We start from the raw sequence: 22,476 nt of genomic DNA on the forward strand, positions 1-22,476 counted from the left end.
ATTCCTATGCGTTCCCCATACGTGGCCCTGTCTTCTATTTCAGCATTAAAATCATTAATATTTCCTCGCTTAGGCATCTTCTTCTCTTTCCGAGAACAGCACAAGTATTTCTTTACTTATTATTAATTTTCTTCTCTTCTTGAGAACACCACAAGTATTGCTTTACTTATTTCTTGTTTCTGAAAATTCTAATTAATTTTCTTCTCTCTTCTTGAGAACACCACAAGTATTGCTTTACTTATTTCTTGTTTCTGAAAATTCTAATTAATTTTCTTCTCTCTTCTTGAGAACACCACAAGTATTGCTGTACTTATACTTATTTTCCCTCTCTTCTTGAGAACACACCAGCCTTTCTGAAAAATCTTATTACTTTCCTGAAATTCTTAATAATTTCCAAGATGGCGGTTTCCCGCTTCTTCCTTCTTCTTCAGCGGTTTCCCCGCGAAAAATGGCGGCTTTCCCGCGCTTCTCGCTCTCCCCGCCCACTTCGATGGCGGTTTTCCCGCGCTTCTCGGCGCTCTCCGCCCACTTCAATGGCGGTTATCACCCGTTCCCCGACGCTGACTTTCAGGCCGAGTGCGGGCCTTATCAGCGGATGCGATCGATGGCCCGGCTGCGCCTCGCACTTGAAAGCGGCCCCCGGCCTCTGGCTCACCCGCTCGCGCGGCTCTTGCTCGCTCCCTCCCGGGCTCTGGCTTACCCGCTCGCGCGTTTCACCGCGGCTCTTATCAGGGATTGCGATCGCCCTTATCTCCCGATCGGTGGCACTGTCTTTGCAGCCAACGCTGCGGCTTACCCACGAGGTTATGGAGGCTTCAGGGTCCTAATGCCTGTCGCTTCCAGCCTGTCGGTTCCAGACTGGTGAGGATTGAAACCTCTCTTCAACGTCCTGTCTTCGGACGAAGCCGCCGTGGAACAACTGCCGCAGGGTTCGAATCCTGACTCGTCGCCAATGTTAAGTCTGTGGGTTGTATTATAAATAATCACAGACTCCACTGTTAACAAAATAAAACACGTCTTTACTATTCAGAGGCTCGGGCGATTCTGCCCTAGTTAACGTATCACAACCCTTATATACTGGTGTGGTCACTATCGGTATTACAGTATACATGAGCCAATAGATAGTGCCACCCTAAAGTAGTGCTCTTAAAGGCGAACGGTTACATTCTATAGTTCCCTTAAAGGTAAACGGTTACATACACAACAGTTAAGGGGTGATTTGATCGAAGTTTTCAAGATATTAAGGGGAACAGATAGAGAGAAACTATTTCCGCTGGTTGGGGAGTCTAGGACTAGGGGGCATAGTCTACAAATCTTTCAAGAGTGAAATTAGGAAAGTCTTCTACACACAAAGGGTGGTAGAAGTTTGGAACTCTCTTCCGCAAATGGCAATTGATGCTAGGTCAATTGTTAATTTTAAATCTGAGATTTCTAGGTTTTTGTTAACCAAAGGTATTAAGGGATATGGGGCAAAGGTGGGTATATGGAGTTAGGTCACAGATCAGCCATGATCTCATTGAATGGTGGAACAGGCTCGAGGGGTTAAATGGCCTACTCCTGTTTTATGTTCCAATGACACAAAGAAGGTGTGGTTGAAGGTTGGCCAGGAGGTCATCAGCAGGAGCGTGATGCCGTGCTCCTGGATTCAATGGAGAAAGGGGTTTAATAACCTAAACAGGGCAGGAAAGGCGAGTACAGTGCCAAATTCACTTACATCCTGATGTGCGTATCACCCTAACCCCCTCACTCTGCCTCTTCAAGCCTACTCCAACACATCACTCCTCACACTAACTTATCTTGCAGGTATACCCATCCCTCTCAGTCTATGCACTTTCTCACATCCCCATCAGTCCATCCATGACACTCACCGTCATCCTTATCCCTCATAGTCACCCTCAACAAATGCTCTCCATTCATTCGATAAACACATGCCATTACTCTCACTCATAGGTCTCTTCTTTCCCTCCTTGCAGGAGAAGAGAGCAGAGAACACCAGGGAGAGGCAGACAACCAGAGGTGGTCCACCAGCCATCTCCCAATTGACATCTGCAGAGGAGGATGCGCTGGAGATCAGCGGAGTCTTGGCATGCCTGGCCATCGGAGATGGGGTCCTGCCAGCTACCTGGTGACAGAATTAAATATCAACCAGCCACATGGCACACAATGTGTTGACTTGATATCAATAACCACTGAAATATGACCATGTGCTTAATGATAACTTCAAGCATTCTTACCTTCACAGTACTCATTCATGTCTTTTATCTCCCACAGGGCCTTCACGCATCCAGCAGGAGGTGGTCCAGGTTGCCCATGACGATGACGACTCCTCAGAGGAGCTTGCTCCCTCTGAGGGTGCACCATCACAGGACTTATGCAGACCATGCACCAGCTCAAATACTTGCACTTTGGTGGGAGAACTTAGAGAGATATTTGGATTTTCATCTGATGACTCGCTCTTTATAAGTGAGCAAGAGCAGATGGTGGAGTCAGGGACAGCAGTGGAGAGTCTGCGCCAGCAGGCATGGGTGTCTCCAAGCTCTGCTTACCTAGACGCAGATGCTGTATCTCAGGAGCCATTGACGAACAGGGTACTTCTTGAGCAGCAGCAGACAATGTCCGCTGTACTGGCAGGTGTTCCAGCCGCACTGTGCACGATTGCAGAGAGATTGGAGAAGTCCATCTCAACCATGAGTGGCATGATGTCGCAGGCCTTTGCGATGATGTCTTGTTCCATGGAAAGAGTGGCCACCTGCATGAAGCATCAAACCCAACAATCACACGAGTGCATGCAGGCCTTCACCAATGGCTTACACACTATGAATGCCACCTTAAATAGAATGATACCCTAGCCTTGGCCGTTCATCGCCCCACTGATCTGCAGTAAAGTGTTCTCCAGCACATTGCTAGCAGGGAAGTGCAGCTGGTCCATGAGAGGGATGATGGTGAAAGGGGACATGGAAGTGGTGACTCAGCTCGAAGTGCTTCCACTTCTCACCCATTGCCCCCACCCTCAGCCAGTACTCCACATGCTGCTCGTATCCTGATGGCTGAGTCTGCCCCTGCACAGGTGCAGGTGGAGCACTCATTGGCGGGGCCCTCTTGGACTCCAAAACCCAGAGGATGTCAGCCAAGAGCATCTCAGCAGTTAGTGTGGGGATCTCAGCAGTCTACCACTCTCTCTCTGCTGAAGCCACAGGGGTTACACCATGTAGAAGTGCAAAGAAAAGAAAGAGTAAAGATTTGTAGTTGCGCAAGGGTATGCACCTGGGTGTGTTACACAATGTTAGATTGTTAAGTGCTTTTCCTGATATATATTAATGACTTGGACATGGGAGTACAGGGCACAATTTCAAAATTTGCAGATGACACAAAATGTCGAAGTATAGTGAACAGTGAGGAGGATAGTGATAGACTTCAGGAAACATAGACAGGCTGGCGGAAGGGTGGACACGTGGCAGATGAAATTTAATGCAGAAAAGTGTGAAGTGATACATTTTGGTAGAATGAGGAGAGGACATATAAACTAAATGGTACAATCCTGAAGGGGGTGCACAAACAGTGAGACCTGGGGGCATGTGTGCACAAGTCTTTGAAGGTGGCAGGGCAGGTTAAGAAAGCAATTAAAAAGGCTTACCGGATCCTGGGCTTCATAAATAGAGGTATAGAGTACAAAAGTGTGGAAATTATGATGAACCTGTATAACACACTGGTTCGGCCCCAACTGGAGTACTGTGTCCAATTCTGGGCACCACACTTTAGGACGGATGTGAAGACCTTAGAGAGGGTGCAGAAAAGATTTACGAGAATGATTCCAGGAATGAGGGACTTCAGTTACATTGATAGACTGGAGAAGCTGGGGTTGTTCTCCTTGGAGCAGAGAAGATTGAGAGGAGATTTGATAGAGGTATTCAAAATCATGAGGGGTCTGGACAGAGTAGATAGAGGGAAACTGTTCCCATTGGCAGAAGGGTGGAGAACCAGAGGACACAGATTTAAGGTGATTGGCAAAAGAACCAAAGGCGACGTAAGAAAAAACTTTTTTACGCGAGTGGTTAAGATCTGGAATGCACTGCCTAAAAGGGTGGTGGAGGCAGATTCAATCACAGCTTTCAAAATGGATTTGGATAAGTATCTGAAGGAAAGAAATTTGCAGGGCTATGGGGAAAGAGCGGGGGAGTGGGACTAGCTAAAGTGCTCTTGCAGAGAGCCGGCACAGGCTCGACGGGCCAAATGGCCTTCTTCCGTGCTGTAACCATTCTACGATTCTATGAAGTTTCTGTTTTATCATTTGAGCCACATAAATATTATTCTTTTGCACCACTTTCTCGTCTTGCCCATTCTTGGTTGCTGGCTAGCAAGTGGCCTTTTCAGTTGTGTGATGATAAATGGGAAGATACGAATTGATGCCGAGCTGTGAAAGGGAGGCTTGGTTGTTTGCTTTGTGTTTGTGACATTGGGGGTGGGGGGGTAGGCAATGGCTTTTGCATGTGGTTGTCAGATGGGTGTACTGGTTGAACCGAAGTGAACCTCACAATAATGAGAGCATCCTGGGCAGCAATGTGCGCCGCTGGTGGTGCATTGCACGCATCACCTTCCGTTTCCTCCTTCCCCTCCCCCCTCCCTCCTCCTCCTCCTCCTTGGAATCGTCCGAGGAGACTCTGTGCTCTGCACCTTGTTCCTCCTGCAGGTCCAAACCTTGCTGATGCTCAATGTTGCGCTGCAGTGAAATGTGGAAGTCGGTGGGTTGGAGCCAGCTTCTTGATGTGCTCAGAATTTTTCCCGATTTAACACCCCACCCACACCCAATCCCACATGCTCACCCATGTTAAAATTCCCCCCACTGATTGCTCATTTACTACCAACATTTTAAACTGTTCATGGAGAAACTTGGTAAATCTGATTGGAGTTTTTATTTCTTTATTATTGCGGTTTCAGTGAAGTCTCCAGAAGATTCTTAGCTGGAATAAAGGGCAGAGTGGATTAAAGTATAGGCCAATAGCAAATGCTTCAATCAGTCTAAGATCCCCAGCTGCAAAAAAGAATCTGCAGGAGACTGCACATTAATTGTCCGTAGATTGATCACTAGAAGTATCAATTTTGAACCCAATTAATGGATCTGCTGCAGCAGTGTATTGGAGATTTGAATACATTACATGCATAAGGGTTGATTTTCTGTTTGCACTCTCCCAACTCCATGGCTCCACATCAGGAGAATGCAAACATACAATCGGTCTGATAATCTCTGCACTAATTAAATGTTAGTTTTGCTAACATAGAGCATGAGACCAGAGTAGAACAAGAGACTGTCAGAATAATTAGAATAGTAAGTATATAATGAAAGGAATGATTTAACCACTGTGAGTTCAGTTCTTCATTAAAAGATGTTATAGTACCTTGAGTGATGCCACTGTTTTTTACTTCTGGTTCAATAACTTGTATTGTGTCATCTTCCAGGTAAAAGTAAATCTTGCACTTTCTTATTCGGTACTGTTCTTCTCTTCTTTCACGAACACTTTCTTGAAAATAGGCTTTAAAGCAAAGCACCTGTTGGACAATGCATATGATTACTGAAGTCTTCTGAATTTAAAGCCTCCAAATTCTGTTTGTGGGGGGGGGCAGGTGTCGGTGTTCATCAAAATGAGGAAAATCAGTGGTAGACAATGGAATGACTTTCTACTGTGGAGAAGTCAAAGGATTTGGGTGTCCAGGTAGACAGATCACTAAAAGCTAGTGCACAGGTACAAAAAATAATCAAAAGGGCCAATGGTATGTTGGCCTTTATCTCAAGAGGATTGGAATACAAAGGGGAGGAAGTTATGCTTCAGTTGTACAGAGCCTTGGTCAGACCCTACCTTGGAGTATTGAGTTTAGTTCTGAGCACCACACCTCAGGAAGACTAAAAGGTTTTAATTATAAGGACAGGTTGAGGGGTGATACAATTGAAGTGTTTAAAATTATTAAAGGATTCAATAGAATAGATATAGAGAAGCTATTTCCTCTGGTGAGGTATTCCAGTACAAGGGGGCACAACCTTAAAATTAGAGCTAGACTATTCATGAGTGAAATCAAGAAAGCACGTTGTTACCCAGAGGGTAGTGGAAATGTGGAACTCTCTCCCGCAAAAGGCTGTGGATGCTGTCAATTGAAATTTTCAAGACTAAGATCAACAGATTTTTATTAGGTAAGGGAATCGAGGGATATAGTTCAAAGGCTGGCAAATGGAGTTGAAGTACAGATCAGCCATGATCTAATTAAATGGAGGAACAGGCTCGAAGGGCTGAATGGCCTACTTCTATTCCTATGTTGGTCAAATAGGTGGGTTTTAAAAAGAATCTTAAAAGGAGAGGGAGGTGGAGAAGCAAGCTCATTTAAGGAGCCAATTCCTGAGTGCGGGACACAGGTGGCTAAAAGCACACCTGCCAATGGTAGGACAAAGGGAATACATAAGAAGCTAGAGTTGGAAGAGCAGAGAGTATGGGAAAGGTTGTAAAGGGTTACATAAGAACATAAGAAATAGGAGCAGGAGTAGGCCATTTGGTCCTTCGAGCCTGCTCTGCTATTCAATAAGACCATGGCTGATCTTCTACCTCATCTCCATTTTCCTGAACTATCCCCATATCCCTTGATTCCCTTAATGTTAAAAAATCTATCGATCTCTGTCTTGAATATACTCAACAACTAAACCTCCACAGCCCTCTGGGGTAGAGAATTCCAAAGATTCACCACCCTCTGAGTGAAGAAATTTCTCCTCATCTCAGTCCTAAATGGCCGACCCCTTATTCTGAGACTGTGACCCCTGGTTCTAGACTCCCCAGCCAGGGGAAACATCCTCCCTGCATCTACCCTGTCAAGTCCTGTAAGAACTTTGTATGTTTCAATGAGATCACCTCTCATTCTTCTAAACTCCAGAGAATATAGGCCTAGACTACTCAATCTCTCCTCATAGGACAATCCCCCCATCCCAGGAACCAGTCTGGTGAACCTTCACTGCACTCCCTCTATGGCAAGTATATCCTTCCTTGGGTAAGGAGACCAAAATTGTATACAATACTCCAGGTGTGGTCTCACCAGGGCTCTATATAATTGCAGTAAGATGTCTTAACTCTTATACTCAAATCCTTTTGTAATAAAGGCCAACATACCATTTGCTTTCCTAATTGCTTGCTGTACCTGCATGTTAACTTTCAGTGATTCGTGTACAAGGACACCCAGGTCCATCTGAACACCAACATTTCCCAATCTCTCACCATTTAAAAAATACTCTGCTTTTCTATTTTTCCTACCAAAGTGGATAACTTCACATTTCTCCACATTATATTCCATTTGCTATGTTCTTGCCCACTCACTTAGCTTGTCTATATCCCCTTAAAGCCTCTTTGCATCCTCCTCACAACTTATGTTCCCACTCAGCTTTGTATCATCAGCAAACTTGGATATATTACATTTGGTCCCTCATCCAAATCATTGATATAGATTGTGAATAGCTGAGGCCCAAGCACTGATCCTTGTGGTACCTCAATAGTTACAGCCTGCCAACCCGAAAATGACCCATTTATTCCTACTCTCTGTTTTCTGTTCATTAACCAATCCTTAATCCATGCTAGTATATTACCCCCAATCCCATGAGCCCTAATTTTGTTTAATAACCTCTTGTGTGGCACCTTATCGAATGCCTTCTGAAAATCCAAATACACCACATCCACTGGTTCCCCCTTATCTATTCTGTTAGTTACAACCTCAAAAAACTCTAACAGACTTGTCAAACACAATTTCCCTTTCATAAATCCATGTTGACTCTGCCCAATCCTATTATTATTTTCCACGTGCCCTGTTACCACGTCCTTAATAATAGATTCTAGCATTTTTCCTACTACTGTTGTCAGGCTAACTGGTCTGTAGTTCCCCGTTTTCTCTCTCCCTCCTTTCTTAAATAGTGGGGTTATATTTGGCTGTAAAGCTGGAGGAGGTTACAGACATAGGGAGAGCAGAGGCCATGGAGGAATTTAAACTCAAAGGTGAGAATTTGACACGGGGCCTTGTGAAATTGTAGGTCAGCAAGGATGGGTGATCATAATTTGGTATGAGGTAGGAAAAGGGCAACAGAATGTTACCTGAGCTAAAGTTCACAGAGGCTGAAGGATGGGAGGACTGCCAGGACAGCATTGAGGTGACAAAAGCATGAATGAAAGTTTCAGCACCAGATAAGCTGAGATAGAGACAGAAGTGGATAGTATTATGAAGGTGGATGTAGGCAGTCTTGGAGTATGGAGAGTATATGGGGTCAAAATCTTATGCAAACACCATGGTTGCAATAAATCTGGTTCAGCCTGAGCTAGTGGCTGGGGAGGGGGATGGAATCAGTGGCAAGGAGTTGGAGTTTCTGTCAGGGACTGAAGACAATGTGTCTTTGTCTGGGAACTAAGCAGTCTAACAACTCAGGGGCAACAGAGGGGTTGAGAGAGGTGTGAAGGGGTAGAACTGGGTATTATCGGGATACATGTGACTTTAGATTATGTCACCAAGGGGTTGCAGGTAGATGAGGAAGAAAAGCGAGGCTAGGATGGATCCTTGGGTGACAGTGTGGGGATGGGAAGAGAAGCCATTGCTAGAGATGCTCTGGCTACAATTAGATAGGTAAGAATGGAATGATGCGAGGGCAGTTCCATGGAGATGGACAATGGAGGAGAGCATGTGATTGACTACATTGAAGGCTGCAGAGAGGTCAAGGAAAACAAGGAGGGAAATACACCTTATGACTTTGGTTAGGACCGTTTCAATCCAATGGAGGGGCGGAAACCTGATTGGAGGGATTCAAGCAGGACTCGTGTTGGGTAGTGATACTGTTGGTGCTGGAAACCATCCAGTATCTCACTGAATGGTCATTCTTCATTAGAAGCTGGGACAGGAAGTGTTAGACTACATAGCTTACCATCAAAGGCATGGTGGATACGGAGCAAGAAATAGGGAAATCAGGGGAAGTAATTTAAGGCATGGTCAAAAAGATTTGAAGAAGTTTTTGAAGGTGAGTAGAGAATTAGCAAGGTGGTAAGGTTCAGGGAGTAAAATTTAATGGTACAGTGGTGTAATAGCTGAAGGTTCTGCCGCTGATGCTGCAGCAGAGTAAAGTGAAAACTAAAGTCAACTATAGTAAGAAGAACAGAGGGTGAATGCTGTTAAGTAGGGCTGGAGAAAATTACAGAGACTAGAAAAGATTTCGGAGATTGAGCTGTGTGATAGGATTTGATCCTTCTCAAACATCCACATGTGCATACTTCCAGCAAGGATCACTTTGTTATAGTTGTTTCAAGTGGAACAAGCATAGACTAAAGCATACCTGCTTGTCAAAGACAACCCATGCTGGTGCATCACTGCCTTGTCCCTTTGGAAATACACTGTACTTAGGTTTCAGCTTCTGACCAAGCAATGGTTCGCCACCAATGCCAGGTTTTTCCTCTCCAACCATCGTAGGGACTTCATTTGGGAAGTCAAAGTGATGAGATTTATGAAATTTCTCCTTTCCTAACTATAATAAGGAAACAAACAACTATTAGTATTGGAAAAACTTCAATAGTAGGCTTCACTTTCTGTTAATTTTTAATATAAAATAAACAGTATATTTTGAAAAGTTATTACATGCAATGATTTTGTTGTAAACATCATTTTAATTCCTGATGCTTGTGTTCTTATCTGATGAAGAGAAGTATGTGATCCTCAAAGCTTGTGTATTTTAACTACTGCTGTACGTTGACACAATAAAATACTATGATACATTTTCCTGGACTGCTCTCCCCCACCCCACTCAGGTACTAAAGTGGTACAACACACCATAGTGGTTATGTTACTGGTCTAGTAATCCAGAATCTTGAACTAATAATCCAGAGAATGTGATTTCAAATCCCACCATGCAGTTTGAGAATTTGAATTCAGTTTTTAAAATCTGGAAAGTAAAAGTGACCGTGAATCGGTCTGATTGTCGTAAAAATTCAACTGGTTCATTAAGGTCCTTTAGGGAAGGAAACACAGCTTCCTTACCTGTGCCCTATATGTGACTCCAGTCCCATACCAATGTGGCTGACTCTTAACTGGCCTCTGAAGTGGCCTAGCAAACCACTCAGTTGTATCAAACTGCCACCTATAGCATTCAAAAACCACCACCTTCTCAGGGCAACCAAGGATGGGCAATAAATGCCGACCTTGCTGGTGACGCCCAGATCCTGAGAATGAATTTTAAAAATCTGCACCTTTTCTGTCCAGCATTAGGATCACCAAAATTTATTTTCTCGAGCAATGTAATTTCCCCCTTCATTTTTCTGGTGATAATCTTGAGTCCATGTTCCTTGTTATTGATTCACCAACTAGCAGAAACAATCTTTCACTATTTACCCTCTCATGAAAATTCATCATTTTGAAAACTTCTATTAGATCTCCCTCAACCTTCTCTATTCCAGCGAGAAAAGACTTTTTTTTTAGCTTTCTTCATAACCTGTTACTTCCAACATCATTCTGGTGAATCTTTGTTGTAGCCTTTCTAATGTTCTACAAGCAATATTCCAACTGCAGCCTAACCAATACCTTGTACAAATTCAACATGACTTCTTTGCTTTTCTGTTCAATGCCTTTTTGTACCTGCACTCCCACCTTTAAATATCTATGGATCTGCGCTCCTAGGTCTCTCTGTTTTTCCACTCAGTTAGGAATGTTACCATTCAAGGTAACTTCCATTCACTGATCTTTTTCCCCCAAAATGTACTACTTCATATTTCCCTACATTGAACTATATGTGCCACCTATCTGCCCACTCCACCATGTTCTCCTGTAATTGTGAGGGTGCCGGTTAGTTCCCTCAGTAACCCCTAGATGGCACCTTCACTTGTTTTTTTCCCTTTGCTAATTGTTACTAGTTTCTCCTGTGTCTATTACTTAACTGCCTTTTATCGGGTTTATTGGTTTCACCTGTTTTTGCTTGTATTTAAGTTCTGTGGTTTCTTCCCTCTGTGCTCAGTCTTGACAAGCCGTTTGCCTAGTGGTAGCTTGTCTCGAGCTCCTATGTTTGTAACTGTTTACCTGTGTGATTCTAGTAAAGTACTTTTATTTAAGACTGCATACCTGCTTCTCGCCTCGTCTGTCTGCACTTGGGTCCAGAACCAGCCTCGCCCTGACAGCAAGACTGAGCCAGTATGGACCCAGCAGTGATGGAGGAATTTCGTTCTATTCTCTCCCATCAAGGTGCCTTCCTCGGCCGCCTTGACCAACTTCTCCAAAGCATTTCGGACAAGATAATTACGTGGACTCAGACCATTCAACACCCAGCCGCTGTGGCTTCTGCTCAGGATGTTCCTCCTCAGTCAGTTCCTTTGGGTACTACCGCACCGGTCACCAACCTCCAGGCTCACCGAGAGCCTCGCCTACCCGCGCCAGAGCGCTATGACGGTCATCCGGGCAAGTGTCGCGGCTTCTTGACCCAGTGCTTCCTAGTTTTTGAACTCCAACCCTCCATATTCCTATCACCCCGCTCTAAGGTAGCATTCATCATATCACTACTCTCGGGAAAAGCTCTCGCCTGGGCTACCGCTATCTGGGAGCAGCAATCTTTCGTCTGCTCGGACATTCTCCTTTTCGCCAAAGAGATGAGCAAAGTCTTTGACCATCCTGTGAGTGGACGGGAGGCAGCTAAAAGACTTTTGAATCTCCGCCAAGGCAACTGCAGCGTAGCCGACTTCGCCATTGAGTTCCGCACACTCGCTGCGGAAAGCCGCTGGAACACCGAGGCCCTTCTCTCCACGTTTCTTCACGGCCTTTCCGAATCTATCAAAGATGAATTGGCGTCCAGAGAGGTTCCAGAGGACCTTGACATGCTCATCTCCCTTGCCATCAGAGTGGATAACCGCCTCCGGGCGCATGGTAGAGAGAGGAGGTTCACGACTTCCACAGAGGAGAGATCTTCCGGTGTTTCGAATCTGACCAAGAGTTTCCAAGTACCCCCGAGTCCACCTATTAGCACCGAAGAGGAACCTATGCAACTCGGCAGAACTCGGCTCTCCCAGTTTGAGAGACAGAGGAGATTGAGAGAGGGGCGTTGTCTTTACTGTGGCCTGTCTGGCCATCTCAGAGCCACATGCCCGGAGCTTCAGGAAAAAGCCAGGAGGATTGGGAAAATACTGACAGATCAAATCCCTTCTCCTACCTCTTCTGTCTTCCAAACCCTGCTTCCCGCTTGTCTCTCTTGGGAGGGACAACAGTACAACCTCCAGGCGTTTGTTGACTCCGGGGCTGCTGGCTGTTTTATCGATGCCACCCTTGTGCGCAGCCTGAAAATTCCTTTCTCCCGCCTTGACAAGCCTTTACAAGTCACCGCCCTCGACGGCAGGCCCCTTGGTTCTGGGCGCATTCATTATATCACCAGAGTATTACATGTCCAAGTAGGGGAGAGACATCAATATTTGCTGCAGTTTCACCTTGTCGATTCACCTGAGCTCCCTCTCGTTCTTGGACATCCGTGGCTCTCGCTTCACAACCCTCACATTGACTGGACTACCGGGACTGTGCTGGAGTGGGGTCCTTCATGTCTAGCCAACTGTCTTAAGGTCTTCTCTAGTCTGCCCTGTCCTTCCTCTCCCAAGCCAGCTGATCAGCTGGACCTTGTTCATGTGCCCCCTGAATATTTGGACCTCCATGCTGTGTTTAGTAAGAGGCGGTCCACTACACTCCCCCCACACCGGTCCTACGACTGTGCCATTGATCTCCTGCCTGGCACTAGCCCCCCTCGGGGTCGGCTCTACTCTCTCTCTGGCCCTGAGAATGTTTCCATGGAAGAATACATCAAGGAAGTCCTCGCTACAGGTTTCATTCGCCCTTCCACCTCCCCAGCGGGTGCTGGCTTCTTTTTTGTAAAGAAGAAGGATGGTGGTCTCAGGCCTTGCATAGACTATCGGGGGCTTAACAAAATTACCATTAAGAACCGCTATCCTCTCCCTTTGATGTCTTCAGCGTTTGAGCAGCTGCAGGGAGCTACCATCTTCTCCAAACTTGACCTCCGTAACGCGTACAACCTGGTCCGCATTAGGGAGGGGGATAAATGGAAGACTGCCTTTATCACCCCTAGCGGTCACTGAGAATACCTCATCATGCCCTTTGGTCTCACTAACGCTCCTGCTGTCTTCCAAGCTCTGGTCAATGACGTGCTCTGGGACCTGCTAAACCAGTTCGTGTTTGTTTATTTGGATGACATTCTCATCTTCTCAAAGTCCCCCCAGCAGCATGTCCAACACGTCAGACGGGTGCTGCAGAGGCTCTTGGAGAACCGTCTCTTTGTCAAATCTGAGAAATGTGAATTCCACATCTCTAAGGTCACCTTCCTGGGCTACGTCATCTCCTGTGGAAGCGTCCAGATGGATCCTAGCAAGGTTCAAGCCGTCTTGAACTGGCCACGTCCTACGTCGGTTAAGCAGGTTCAGCGGTTCCTGGGATTCGCCAACTTTTACAGACGCTTCATCCGCAACTTCAGCTCCCTTGCTGCCTCCCTCTCCGCATTGACCAAGGGCTCGTCTTTACGGTTCAGTTGGTCTTCTGAAGCAGAACGGGCCTTCCAGGAGCTCAAACAACGCTTCACCTCTGCTCCCATTCTGGTACACCCTGACCCCACCCTGCCCTTTATTGTAGAGGTGAATGCCTCGGATATTGGAGTCGGGGCTGTCCTGTCCCAGCGCTCCCCTAAGGACCAAACGCTACATCCCTGTGCCTTCTTTTCCCGTCGCCTGAAGCCAGCAGAGAGTAACTACGATGTCGGCAACAGGGAGCTCTTGGCAGTTAAGTTGGCCTTGGAGGAGTGGAGACACTGGTTGGAGGGAGCAGAGCATCCTTTTGTCGTCTGGACCGACCATAAAAATCTGACATATATCCAGGACGCCAAACGCCTCAACCCTCGGCAGGCCAGGTGGGCTCTCTTCTTTAACTGGTTCAACTTTCTCCTGTCTTACCGCCCAGGGTCTAAGAACCTCAAACCGGATGCCCTTTCTCGCCAGTTTGACCCCTCGGAAAAGGACCGGACCCCGGAACCTATCATCCCCAGTTCCTGCATCGTTGCTCCCGTCACATGGGAGATTGAGACTGTGGTGCGAGGGGCCCAACGTCAGGAGGCTGACCCTGGAGGAGACCCTCCTCATAGTCTTTATGTTCCCAGTCAGGTGCGCGCCCAGGTCCTTCAATGGGGGCACTCTTCTCAATTGACTGGTCATCCTGGGATCCGTCGGACTCTCGAGTTCCTTAAGAGGAGGTTCTGGTGGCCCTCTATTGAAGCCGACACCCGGGCCTTTGTCTCCGCTTGTCCCATCTGTGCCCAGAACAAGACATCCCAACAACCTCCGCTTGGTCTCCTGCATCCCTTGCCCATCCCCAGCCATCCCTGGTCTCATATCGCCCTGGATTTCATCACCGGGCTACCTCCATCTGAGGGATTCACTACCATCCTAGTTGTGGTTGATCGCTTTTCCAAGGCTGCTCACTTCGTCCCTCTTGTCAAGCTTCCCTCTGCCAGAGAGACTGCCCAGCTGGTTGTCCAGCATGTCTTCCGCCTCCATGGCTTGCCCCTGGATGTCGTCTCTGACCGTGGTCCCCAGTTCTCATCCAGGTTCTGGAAGGCTTTTTGTTCCCTCCTGGGCGCTTCCGTCAGTCTCTCCTCTGGGTTCCACCCACTGTCTAACGGCCAGACTGAGAGAACCAACCAAGATCTGGAGAGGGTGCTAAGAAGCTTTGTGTCCTCCAATCCTTCCACCTGGAGCAAGTGTCTGGTCTGGGCGGAGTACGCATACAATACCCTTCAGAGATCCTCCACTGGCCTCTCGCCTTTCGAATGTCAATATGGCTTCCAACCGCCACTCTTCCCTGAACAGGAGAGGGAGGTAGGAGTCCCGGCTGCCCAGGGGTTTGTCCAACGCTGCCGCCGTACCTGGAGGAGGGTCCGATCTGCCTTGCAGCTCACTTCTTCTCGGCAGATAGTACAGGCTGACCGACACCGCCGCCCAGCTCCTCGGTTCCGGACCGGACAGAAGGTCTGGCTGTCTACCCGGAATCTTCCACTCCATGTGGAGTCCCGCAAGTTGGCTCCCCGGTTCATCGGACCTTTTAGGATTTTGGAAAAAGTAAACCCTGTGGCCTACCGGCTCCTCCTTCCTTGGTCGATGAAGATACATCCCACGTTCCACGTCTCTCACCTCAAGCCGGTACTTACCAGTCCCTTGGTTCCTGCTTCCAGACACCGCCCCCCCCCCGCCGCCCCGCATGATTGACGGTCAGCAAGCCTACACTGTCCGTCGCCTCCTTGATAGTCACCGGGTTAGGAGGAGCATTCAATACCTGGTCGACTGGGAGGGTTATGGTCCTGAAGAGCATTCCTGAGTTCCGGCCCGGGACATTTTGGATCCTGTACTCATCAGGGATTTTTGCCATCGCCACCCTGATTGTCCAGGAGGAACGTCAGGAGCCGTTCCTAGGGGAGGGGGTCCTGTGAGGGTGCCGGTTAGTTCCCTCAGTAACCCCTAGATGGCACCTTCACCTGTTTTTTTCCCTTTGCTAATTGTTACTAGTTTCTCCCGTGTTTATTACTTAACTGCCTTTTATCAGGTTTATTGGTTTCACCTGTTTTTGCTTGTATTTAAGTTCTGTGGTTTCTTCCCTCTGTGCTCAGTCTTGACAAGCCATTTGCCTAGTGGTAGCTTGTCTTGAGCTCCTATGTTTGTAATTGTTTACCTGTGTGATTCTAGTAAAGTACTTTTATTTAAGACTGCATACCTGCTTCTCGCCTCGTCTGTCTGCACTTGGGTCCAGAACCAGCCTCGCCCTGACAGCAATATCCTATATGCTCCCTCACATGAATTTCATTTGCAATTTACCAAATTTGGTATCATCAGCAAACTTCAGTATCATTCTTCTTCTTCCCAAGGCCAAATAAATTATGTAAATGGGAACAAAAGGGGTCCCATCACAGATCTCTAGGACAAATCACTACCCACATCCTACCAAACTGAAAATCATTCATTTACTGCTACTGTTTGCTTTACATAGAAACATAGAAGATAGGAGCAGGAGTAGGCCATTCGGCCCCTCGAGCCTGCTCCGCCATTCAATTCGATCATGGCTGATCATCCAAATTCAGTACCCGGTCCCTGCTTTCTCCCCATACCCCTTAATCCCTTTAGCCTTAAGAAATATATCCAACTCCTTCTTGAATATATTTAATGAACTGGCCTCCACCGCCTTCTGTGGTAGAGAGTTCCACAGGTTCACCACTCTCTGGGTGAAGAAATTCCTCCTCATTTCTGTCCTAAATGGCCTACCCTTTATCCTTAGACTATGTCCCCTGGTTCTGGACTCCCCGACCATCGGGAACATCCTTCCTGCATCTAGTCTGTCCAGTCCTGTCAGAATTTTATAAGTTTCAATGAGATCACCTCTCATTCTTCTAAACTCCAGCGAGTATAAGCCCAATCGACCCAATCTCTCCTCATACGTCATTCCTGCCATCCCAGGTATCAGCCTGGTGAATCTTCGCTGAACTCCTTCCATGGCAAGAACATCCTTCCTCAGATAAGGCGACCAAAACTGCACACAATACTCAAGATGTGGTCTCACCAAGGCCCTGTACAACTGCAGCAAGACATCCTTGTTCCTGTACTCAAACCCTCTCGCTACGAAGGCCAACATACCATTTGCCTTCTTAACCGCCTGCTGCACCTGCATGCTTACCTTCAGCGACTGGTGCACAAGGACACCCAGATCTCGCCCAATCTAACAATGCAGCTACATTCCTTTTAATACCATGTGGCTTAATATTTATAATCAGTTTCTTTTGTGGCACCTGATCAAATGCCTTCTGAAAGTTCATATATGCCACATCCACTGCATTCCCTTTATCTACACGCTCTGTGATTTCCTGTAAAAATTCAATTCAATTCAATTCAATTAGGAAAGCACAACCTGACCTTTACAAAACAGAGCGGATTATCTCTGATTAGCCCATGTTCATTAACTTCATCCTGTGTTAGGGACTCCAGAGGGCTGATTTTCCTTTTTGACGCACCCGGGAAACACTTAGATCCCTGGCGCTATGAAAAAGCAAAGGGGCCTGCTGCGTCATTGACTTCCTCCATATTGCTCCAGGCCTTTCAGAGCTTTTCTGAATTGGTGCATCTCGACCTGCGCTTACAATAGGCATAATCCTAGCACTGCTAGGTTAATGAGGCAGGAGGCAGCATTCCCAGCCCTACTGCTCAAATGAAGGGGTGCCAAAAAAGCTGGTGATGGGACCTTGTGCCAGGACCCTCCTCAGATCAAAGGGAAGGGGTGCGGAGCTGAGAGCAAGTGAAAGAGGAGCACCGAGTAAGTTACTTTTTTTACTTCCCCCAACTGGATCATTGGGCCCTGTGGCTTATGTGCTCTCGAAATTGGCAGCCAGGGCTGCAGTTGCAGGCCAATCAGGTTGTGCTCCTGTTGCCGTCCCCAATTCCTGGTGAAAGAGCATGCAAGGGTTTGCTTGGGCCATACTAATGACCAGGGACAGCAAGATCAGGTACAGAAAGCCTTGATAGTTGCAGTGAACTTCGGGTATGCTGCATCTGTCTGGATGGGGAGGAAAATCACCTTTAGAAATTTACCTATAACAGAGGTAAAACTAACTCGTCTATAACTTCCAAGCTTATCCTTTTTCAGGTGGAATTTCTGGTGGGGGACATCATCCCAACAATTCCACCTCTTTGAGTGCTGTCAGGACAAAGGGGTTAGGATTCAATATTACTTTGTAGGAATTAACGAATTCCAACAAATAACAGAGATCAACACAAGAGAACAAGTAAACGGGTCTTTACTCAACGGAGATGCCACGAGGACTGCTTGGGCAGCCCCGTGGTTTGCGACGTGATGTCATCGCGTTTGCCCGCGCTCTTAAAGGGGCCACGTCCCGTACATGCAAACTCTATATACAAAACACAGTAATGCCTAACACCATGGTACAGGTTTAGGCTGGTGTTAGAACATCGTTAAAGAGAATTATATACAGTTAGCCAGAGTCATTCAGTGGTTCCGCCACATGCGCGCCCCCAGAATTCGCTTTAACGGACAAAGTCAAACAGTGAGGAGGTCTGACGAGCCTGTCAGAACAACTCCTGTACACTTGAGGCGGAGGCTGCTGGGCGGCTGGCGGTCTGGTGGGCGGTCGCACTTGGTCTGCTGTAACGACGATGGGTGGCCGACCCCGTCTCGGCGGTTGTGCTTACCGGCCACGTGCTGTATATCCGTGGTGCATTCGGATATGTAGGTCAGTTGACGCTGCTGTCGGGCTGACCACAGTTCGGCGGTCTTGGCCATTGCAAAGGTTAGCGGCTTATGGTCCACAAAGGCGGTGAAAGGACGTCCTTCCAGCAGGAACAGAAAATGGCGGATGGCCAGAAAAAGGGCGAGCAACTCCCGGTCGAACGTGTGGTATGCTCTCTCGTTCTGCCGTAGTTGACGGCTGAAGAATGCCAATGGCTGCCACGTCCCATTCACCCACTGCTGTTGCACAGCACCGACTGCGTAGTCCGACGCGTCGGTGGTGAGGGCGATGGTGGCTCCTGGCAGCGGGTGCACCAGCATAGTCGCGTTGGCTAAGGCGCTTTTGGTGTCGGCGAACGCTCGGGCCATGTCATCCGACCAGTCTAGCGGGTTCTTGCCAGTCTTGCCCTTGAGGGCCTCGTACAGGGGCTGCATGAGTAGTGCCGCCTTAGGCACGAAATGGTGGTAAAAGTTTACCATGCCTAGGAATTCCTGCAGGGCCTTTATGTTCTGCGGGCGTGGGAAGGATGTCACCGCCTCTACTTTTGAAGGTAAAGGAACCGCTCCCGCTGAGGTGATGCGATGCCCCAGGAAGTCAATTTGGTGCAGGCCAAACTGACACTTGGCTGGGTTGATAATCAGGCCGTGTTGGCTGAGGCGTCGAAAAAGGGTATGTAGGTGACAGGTATGTTCTTCCTTAGTAGGACTGGCAATTAGAATATCATCCAGGTAGACGAAGAGGAACTTGAGGTCCCGCAGCACGGAGTCCATCAGGCGTTGGAAAGCCTGGGCGGCGTTCTTTAAACCAAACGGCATTCGTAGAAACTCGAAGAGGCCGAATGGGGTGATGACTGCGGTCTTCTGGACGTCTTGTGGATGAACTGGGACCTGGTGGTAGCCCCGGACGAGGTCGACTTTTGAGAACACGGTGTTCCCTGCCAAATGGGCAGAGAAATCCTGAATGTGGGGGATCGGGTACCGATCAGGAGTGGTGGCGTCGTTGAGGCGTCGATAGTCGCCGCATGGCCGCCATCCGCCGCCAGGCTTCGGGATGATATGGAGGGGTGAAGACCAGGGACTATTCGACCGGCGAATAATCCCTAACCGTTCCATGGTTGCGAACTCCGCATTTGTGACCGCCAGCTTGCTAGGTTCCAGGCGGCAGGCCCGCGCGTAGACCGGGGGGTCGTTGGTGGTGATGTGATGTTCCACACCATGTTTCGTGGCTGTGGAGGAGAACGTGGGTCTTGTCAGGTCGGGTAATTCGCCGAGCAGGCGAGCGAACTCATCAGGAGTCGAGAACGCACAGGAGACGGTGCGTGCCATAGTGTTACTGCGGTAACACGGAAGAGAATTAAAAGTTGCTGCGTTGATCAGCCGCCGGTTCCTAACATCGACCAGGAGGCTGTTGGCGCACAGGAAATCCGCGGCGAGGAGGGGCTGGGAAACCTTGGCCGTAACAAACTCCCAGTGAAAACGTTGCCCCCCGAGGCGCACCTCCACTCGCCGTCTGCCGAAGGTCCGAATTGTTCCACCATTGGCCACTTCAAGGGTGGGGCCGTGGTTCCCCGTCTGCACATCGAGGGCGGACGCGGGTAAAATGCTGCACTGCGCTCCGGTGTAGCACAGAAAACGACGACCGGAGAGAGTATCAGTGATTGACAGCAATTTTCCCACATTGTCGAGCGCCATCGCGGCTGCGGGGTGCCCGTTAGACCCGTTCCTCGGTGGCCGCAGTGTCAGTTGTTGTTTGTTCTTTTGGGGAAAACTGCAGGGAGAGCGGCAATGCTTCGCCTTCGCGCCGACCTGCGCGTGGTAGAAACACAGCCCAGCAGGCTGACGAGCTGGGGCGGCATCCGCGGGGGATGGGTGCCTCGTGGCGGCGCAGTATTGCCGAGTTACAGCGAAAATTTTGTCAGCCTCCGCAGCGAGTGTTGCTCAGTCCTCAATTACAGAGCAGGCCAGGGCAGCTTGTACCTGTTCAGGCAGCTGGCCGAGGAAAATCTCGCGGAATAGGAAACATTCCTGTTCTGAGCCCAGGAGTGTGAGCATTTGGCTCATCAACTCTGAAGGCTTGGAGTCCCCGAGCCCGGGCATAGCGAGTAATCGACAGGCGCGCTCCGAGTTTGTGAGCCCGAAAACCTGCAGTAACCGCGCTTTGAGGGTTTCATACTTGCGCTCCATTGGGGGGTTTTCGAGGAGGCTGACGATCCGAGAGGCGGTAGAGCTGTCGAGTGCAGAGACCACATAAAGGTAATTGGTCTGATCCGCATCGATGTTCCTCAGGGCAAACTGGGCCTCGACCTGAACAAACCACGAGGGCGCTTGCTGCTCCCAGAACTGTGGTAGCCTTAGCGAAATGACGTTTGCTTCCATGCTGTGCACTTCTTTTGTGAAAACGTTCACAAAAACGGGGTCACCAATGTAGGAATTAACGAATTCCAACAAATAACGGAGACCGACACAAGAGAACAAGTAAACAGGTCTTTACTCAATGGAGATGCCATGAGGACTGCCTGGGCAGCCCCGTGGTTTGCGACGTGACGTCATTGCGTTTGCCCGAGTTTTCCCGCGCTCTTAAAGGGGCCACGCCCCGTACATGCAGACTCGATATACAAAACACAGTAATGCCTAACACCATGGAACAGGTTTAGGCTGGTGTTAGAACATCATTAAAGAGAATTATATACAGTTAGCCAGAGTCATTCAGTGGTTCCGCCACAACTTACTGTTTTTCATTGGCCTACATATTCCCTAAGTCTCTGTAAATCTCCTTGAGTTTATCACTTTCCTCTGGACTGCCTGTTTCCTCATAGAACTTTGTATCATCTACAATGTTACACACACCACTTGCAGTACTCCACTTCAAGATCATTCATAAAGATTACATATAATCAACAGGATGTTAAAACCAGCCATTGGATTGTTTGCAATTTCAACAGCTGTCCAATTAAAACTACTACTTTTAAAACTATCTGGTTTCCTGCCAATTTATTATCTGATTTACAATGTAATTCTTTATCCTGCAAGCTTTCACTTTAGCCACAAGTTTCTTGAGAGGGGTTTTGTTTCAAACACTGTCTGAAATTTAAAAACAACATCTAAAAACTTGTATATGCACTGATTGCCCATTTAGCAGCTCCGGTAGTGGTTTTGCATACTTGTTATTGTGTGTGCTCCCCGTAGCTTGTGTTTCCATCAGCTTCTGCCGAACGTCCTCTTGGTCCTGGGGAGGATATACCTTTGCTGGTAGAGTTGTTTTGTATTTTCTACCGTTTAGTAGTTCTGCTGGTGATTTCGAGTCTGCTCTCAAAGGTGTCGATCTGATTGCCAAAAGGGCAAGGTCTTGGTCTTCTCCCATCTCCTTGCTTTTAATGAGAGCTCTTTTGACTGTTTGGATCTGTCTTTCAATAAATCCGTGTCCCCTTGGGTAATGTGGGGATGAGGTAATTATTTTAAATCCGTATTTTCCAGCCAGTGCTCTGAATTCGCTGGAGGTGAATTGTGTCCCATTGTCGCAGATGACCTTCTCTGGGATGCCCTGTTCTGCGAATAAGTTTTTCGCAATTTTTGCGATTGTTGTGGCTCTCATGTCGTTTATCCTGCTGACAAAAGGAAATTTTGAGTAGTAGTCTGCTACTATGATGTACCACTCCTGGTTGCACAGGAACAGATCTGTTCCGATCGTGTGCCATGGTCTCGGGGGTACTTCCATTTGAATCATCTCCTCCTTCTGCTGTGTGTTGGTATTTCTGGCATATGCAGCATGTGGAGACCATTTGTTCTATGCTTTTGTACATGCCTATCCAGTACACAGCTGATTTGGCTCTTAGTTTACATTTCTCCATCCCCATATGGCCTTGGTGTATTAAGCGGAAAAGTTCCGTTTGCATCGTTTTTGGTATTATGATTCTTGAGCCAGCAAAGAGAACACCGTCCTCCACTGAGATGTCGTCTCTGATTGTCCAGTACTGTCGGATTTGGTTTTGGACCTGCTGGATCTTCTCCGGCCACCCCTGTATTACCTGTTGCATGAGTAGTAGCAACTCCTCTTCTTTACCAGTCTCCTCTTGAATTTGGCTAAGCTTTGTGGGAGTAACATTTACGAGGTGGTGTATTTTTACTGTCAGGCCCTTCATCTCGTGTTTTTCGTGTGGTGACAATCGAGACAAT

At 47.8% G+C, this 22,476-nt stretch overlaps 1 protein-coding gene across 2 annotated transcripts in view; it reads right to left on the reverse strand.

Annotated features, from left to right (window-relative positions):
* Positions 1–22,476, reverse strand: part of efhc2 (EF-hand domain (C-terminal) containing 2) — a 210,585-nt gene that overhangs the window by 153,536 nt on the left and 34,573 nt on the right. For both annotated transcript variants that reach the window (XM_086006688.1, XM_086006687.1), the window contains exons 2-3: positions 9,335–9,523; positions 5,394–5,544 (exon numbers count right to left, since the gene is read on the reverse strand). In XM_086006688.1, coding sequence (XP_085862814.1) covers positions 5,394–5,544; positions 9,335–9,523 — 340 coding nt within the window. The remainder of the gene's footprint in view (positions 1–5,393; positions 5,545–9,334; positions 9,524–22,476) is intronic.

The sequence above is a fragment of the Somniosus microcephalus genome, chromosome 14 (assembly GCF_052327205.1).
Source record: "Somniosus microcephalus isolate GS21.2 chromosome 14, FLI_Smic_1.0, whole genome shotgun sequence".
In the NCBI taxonomy this organism is placed as follows: Eukaryota; Metazoa; Chordata; class Chondrichthyes; order Squaliformes; family Somniosidae; genus Somniosus; species Somniosus microcephalus.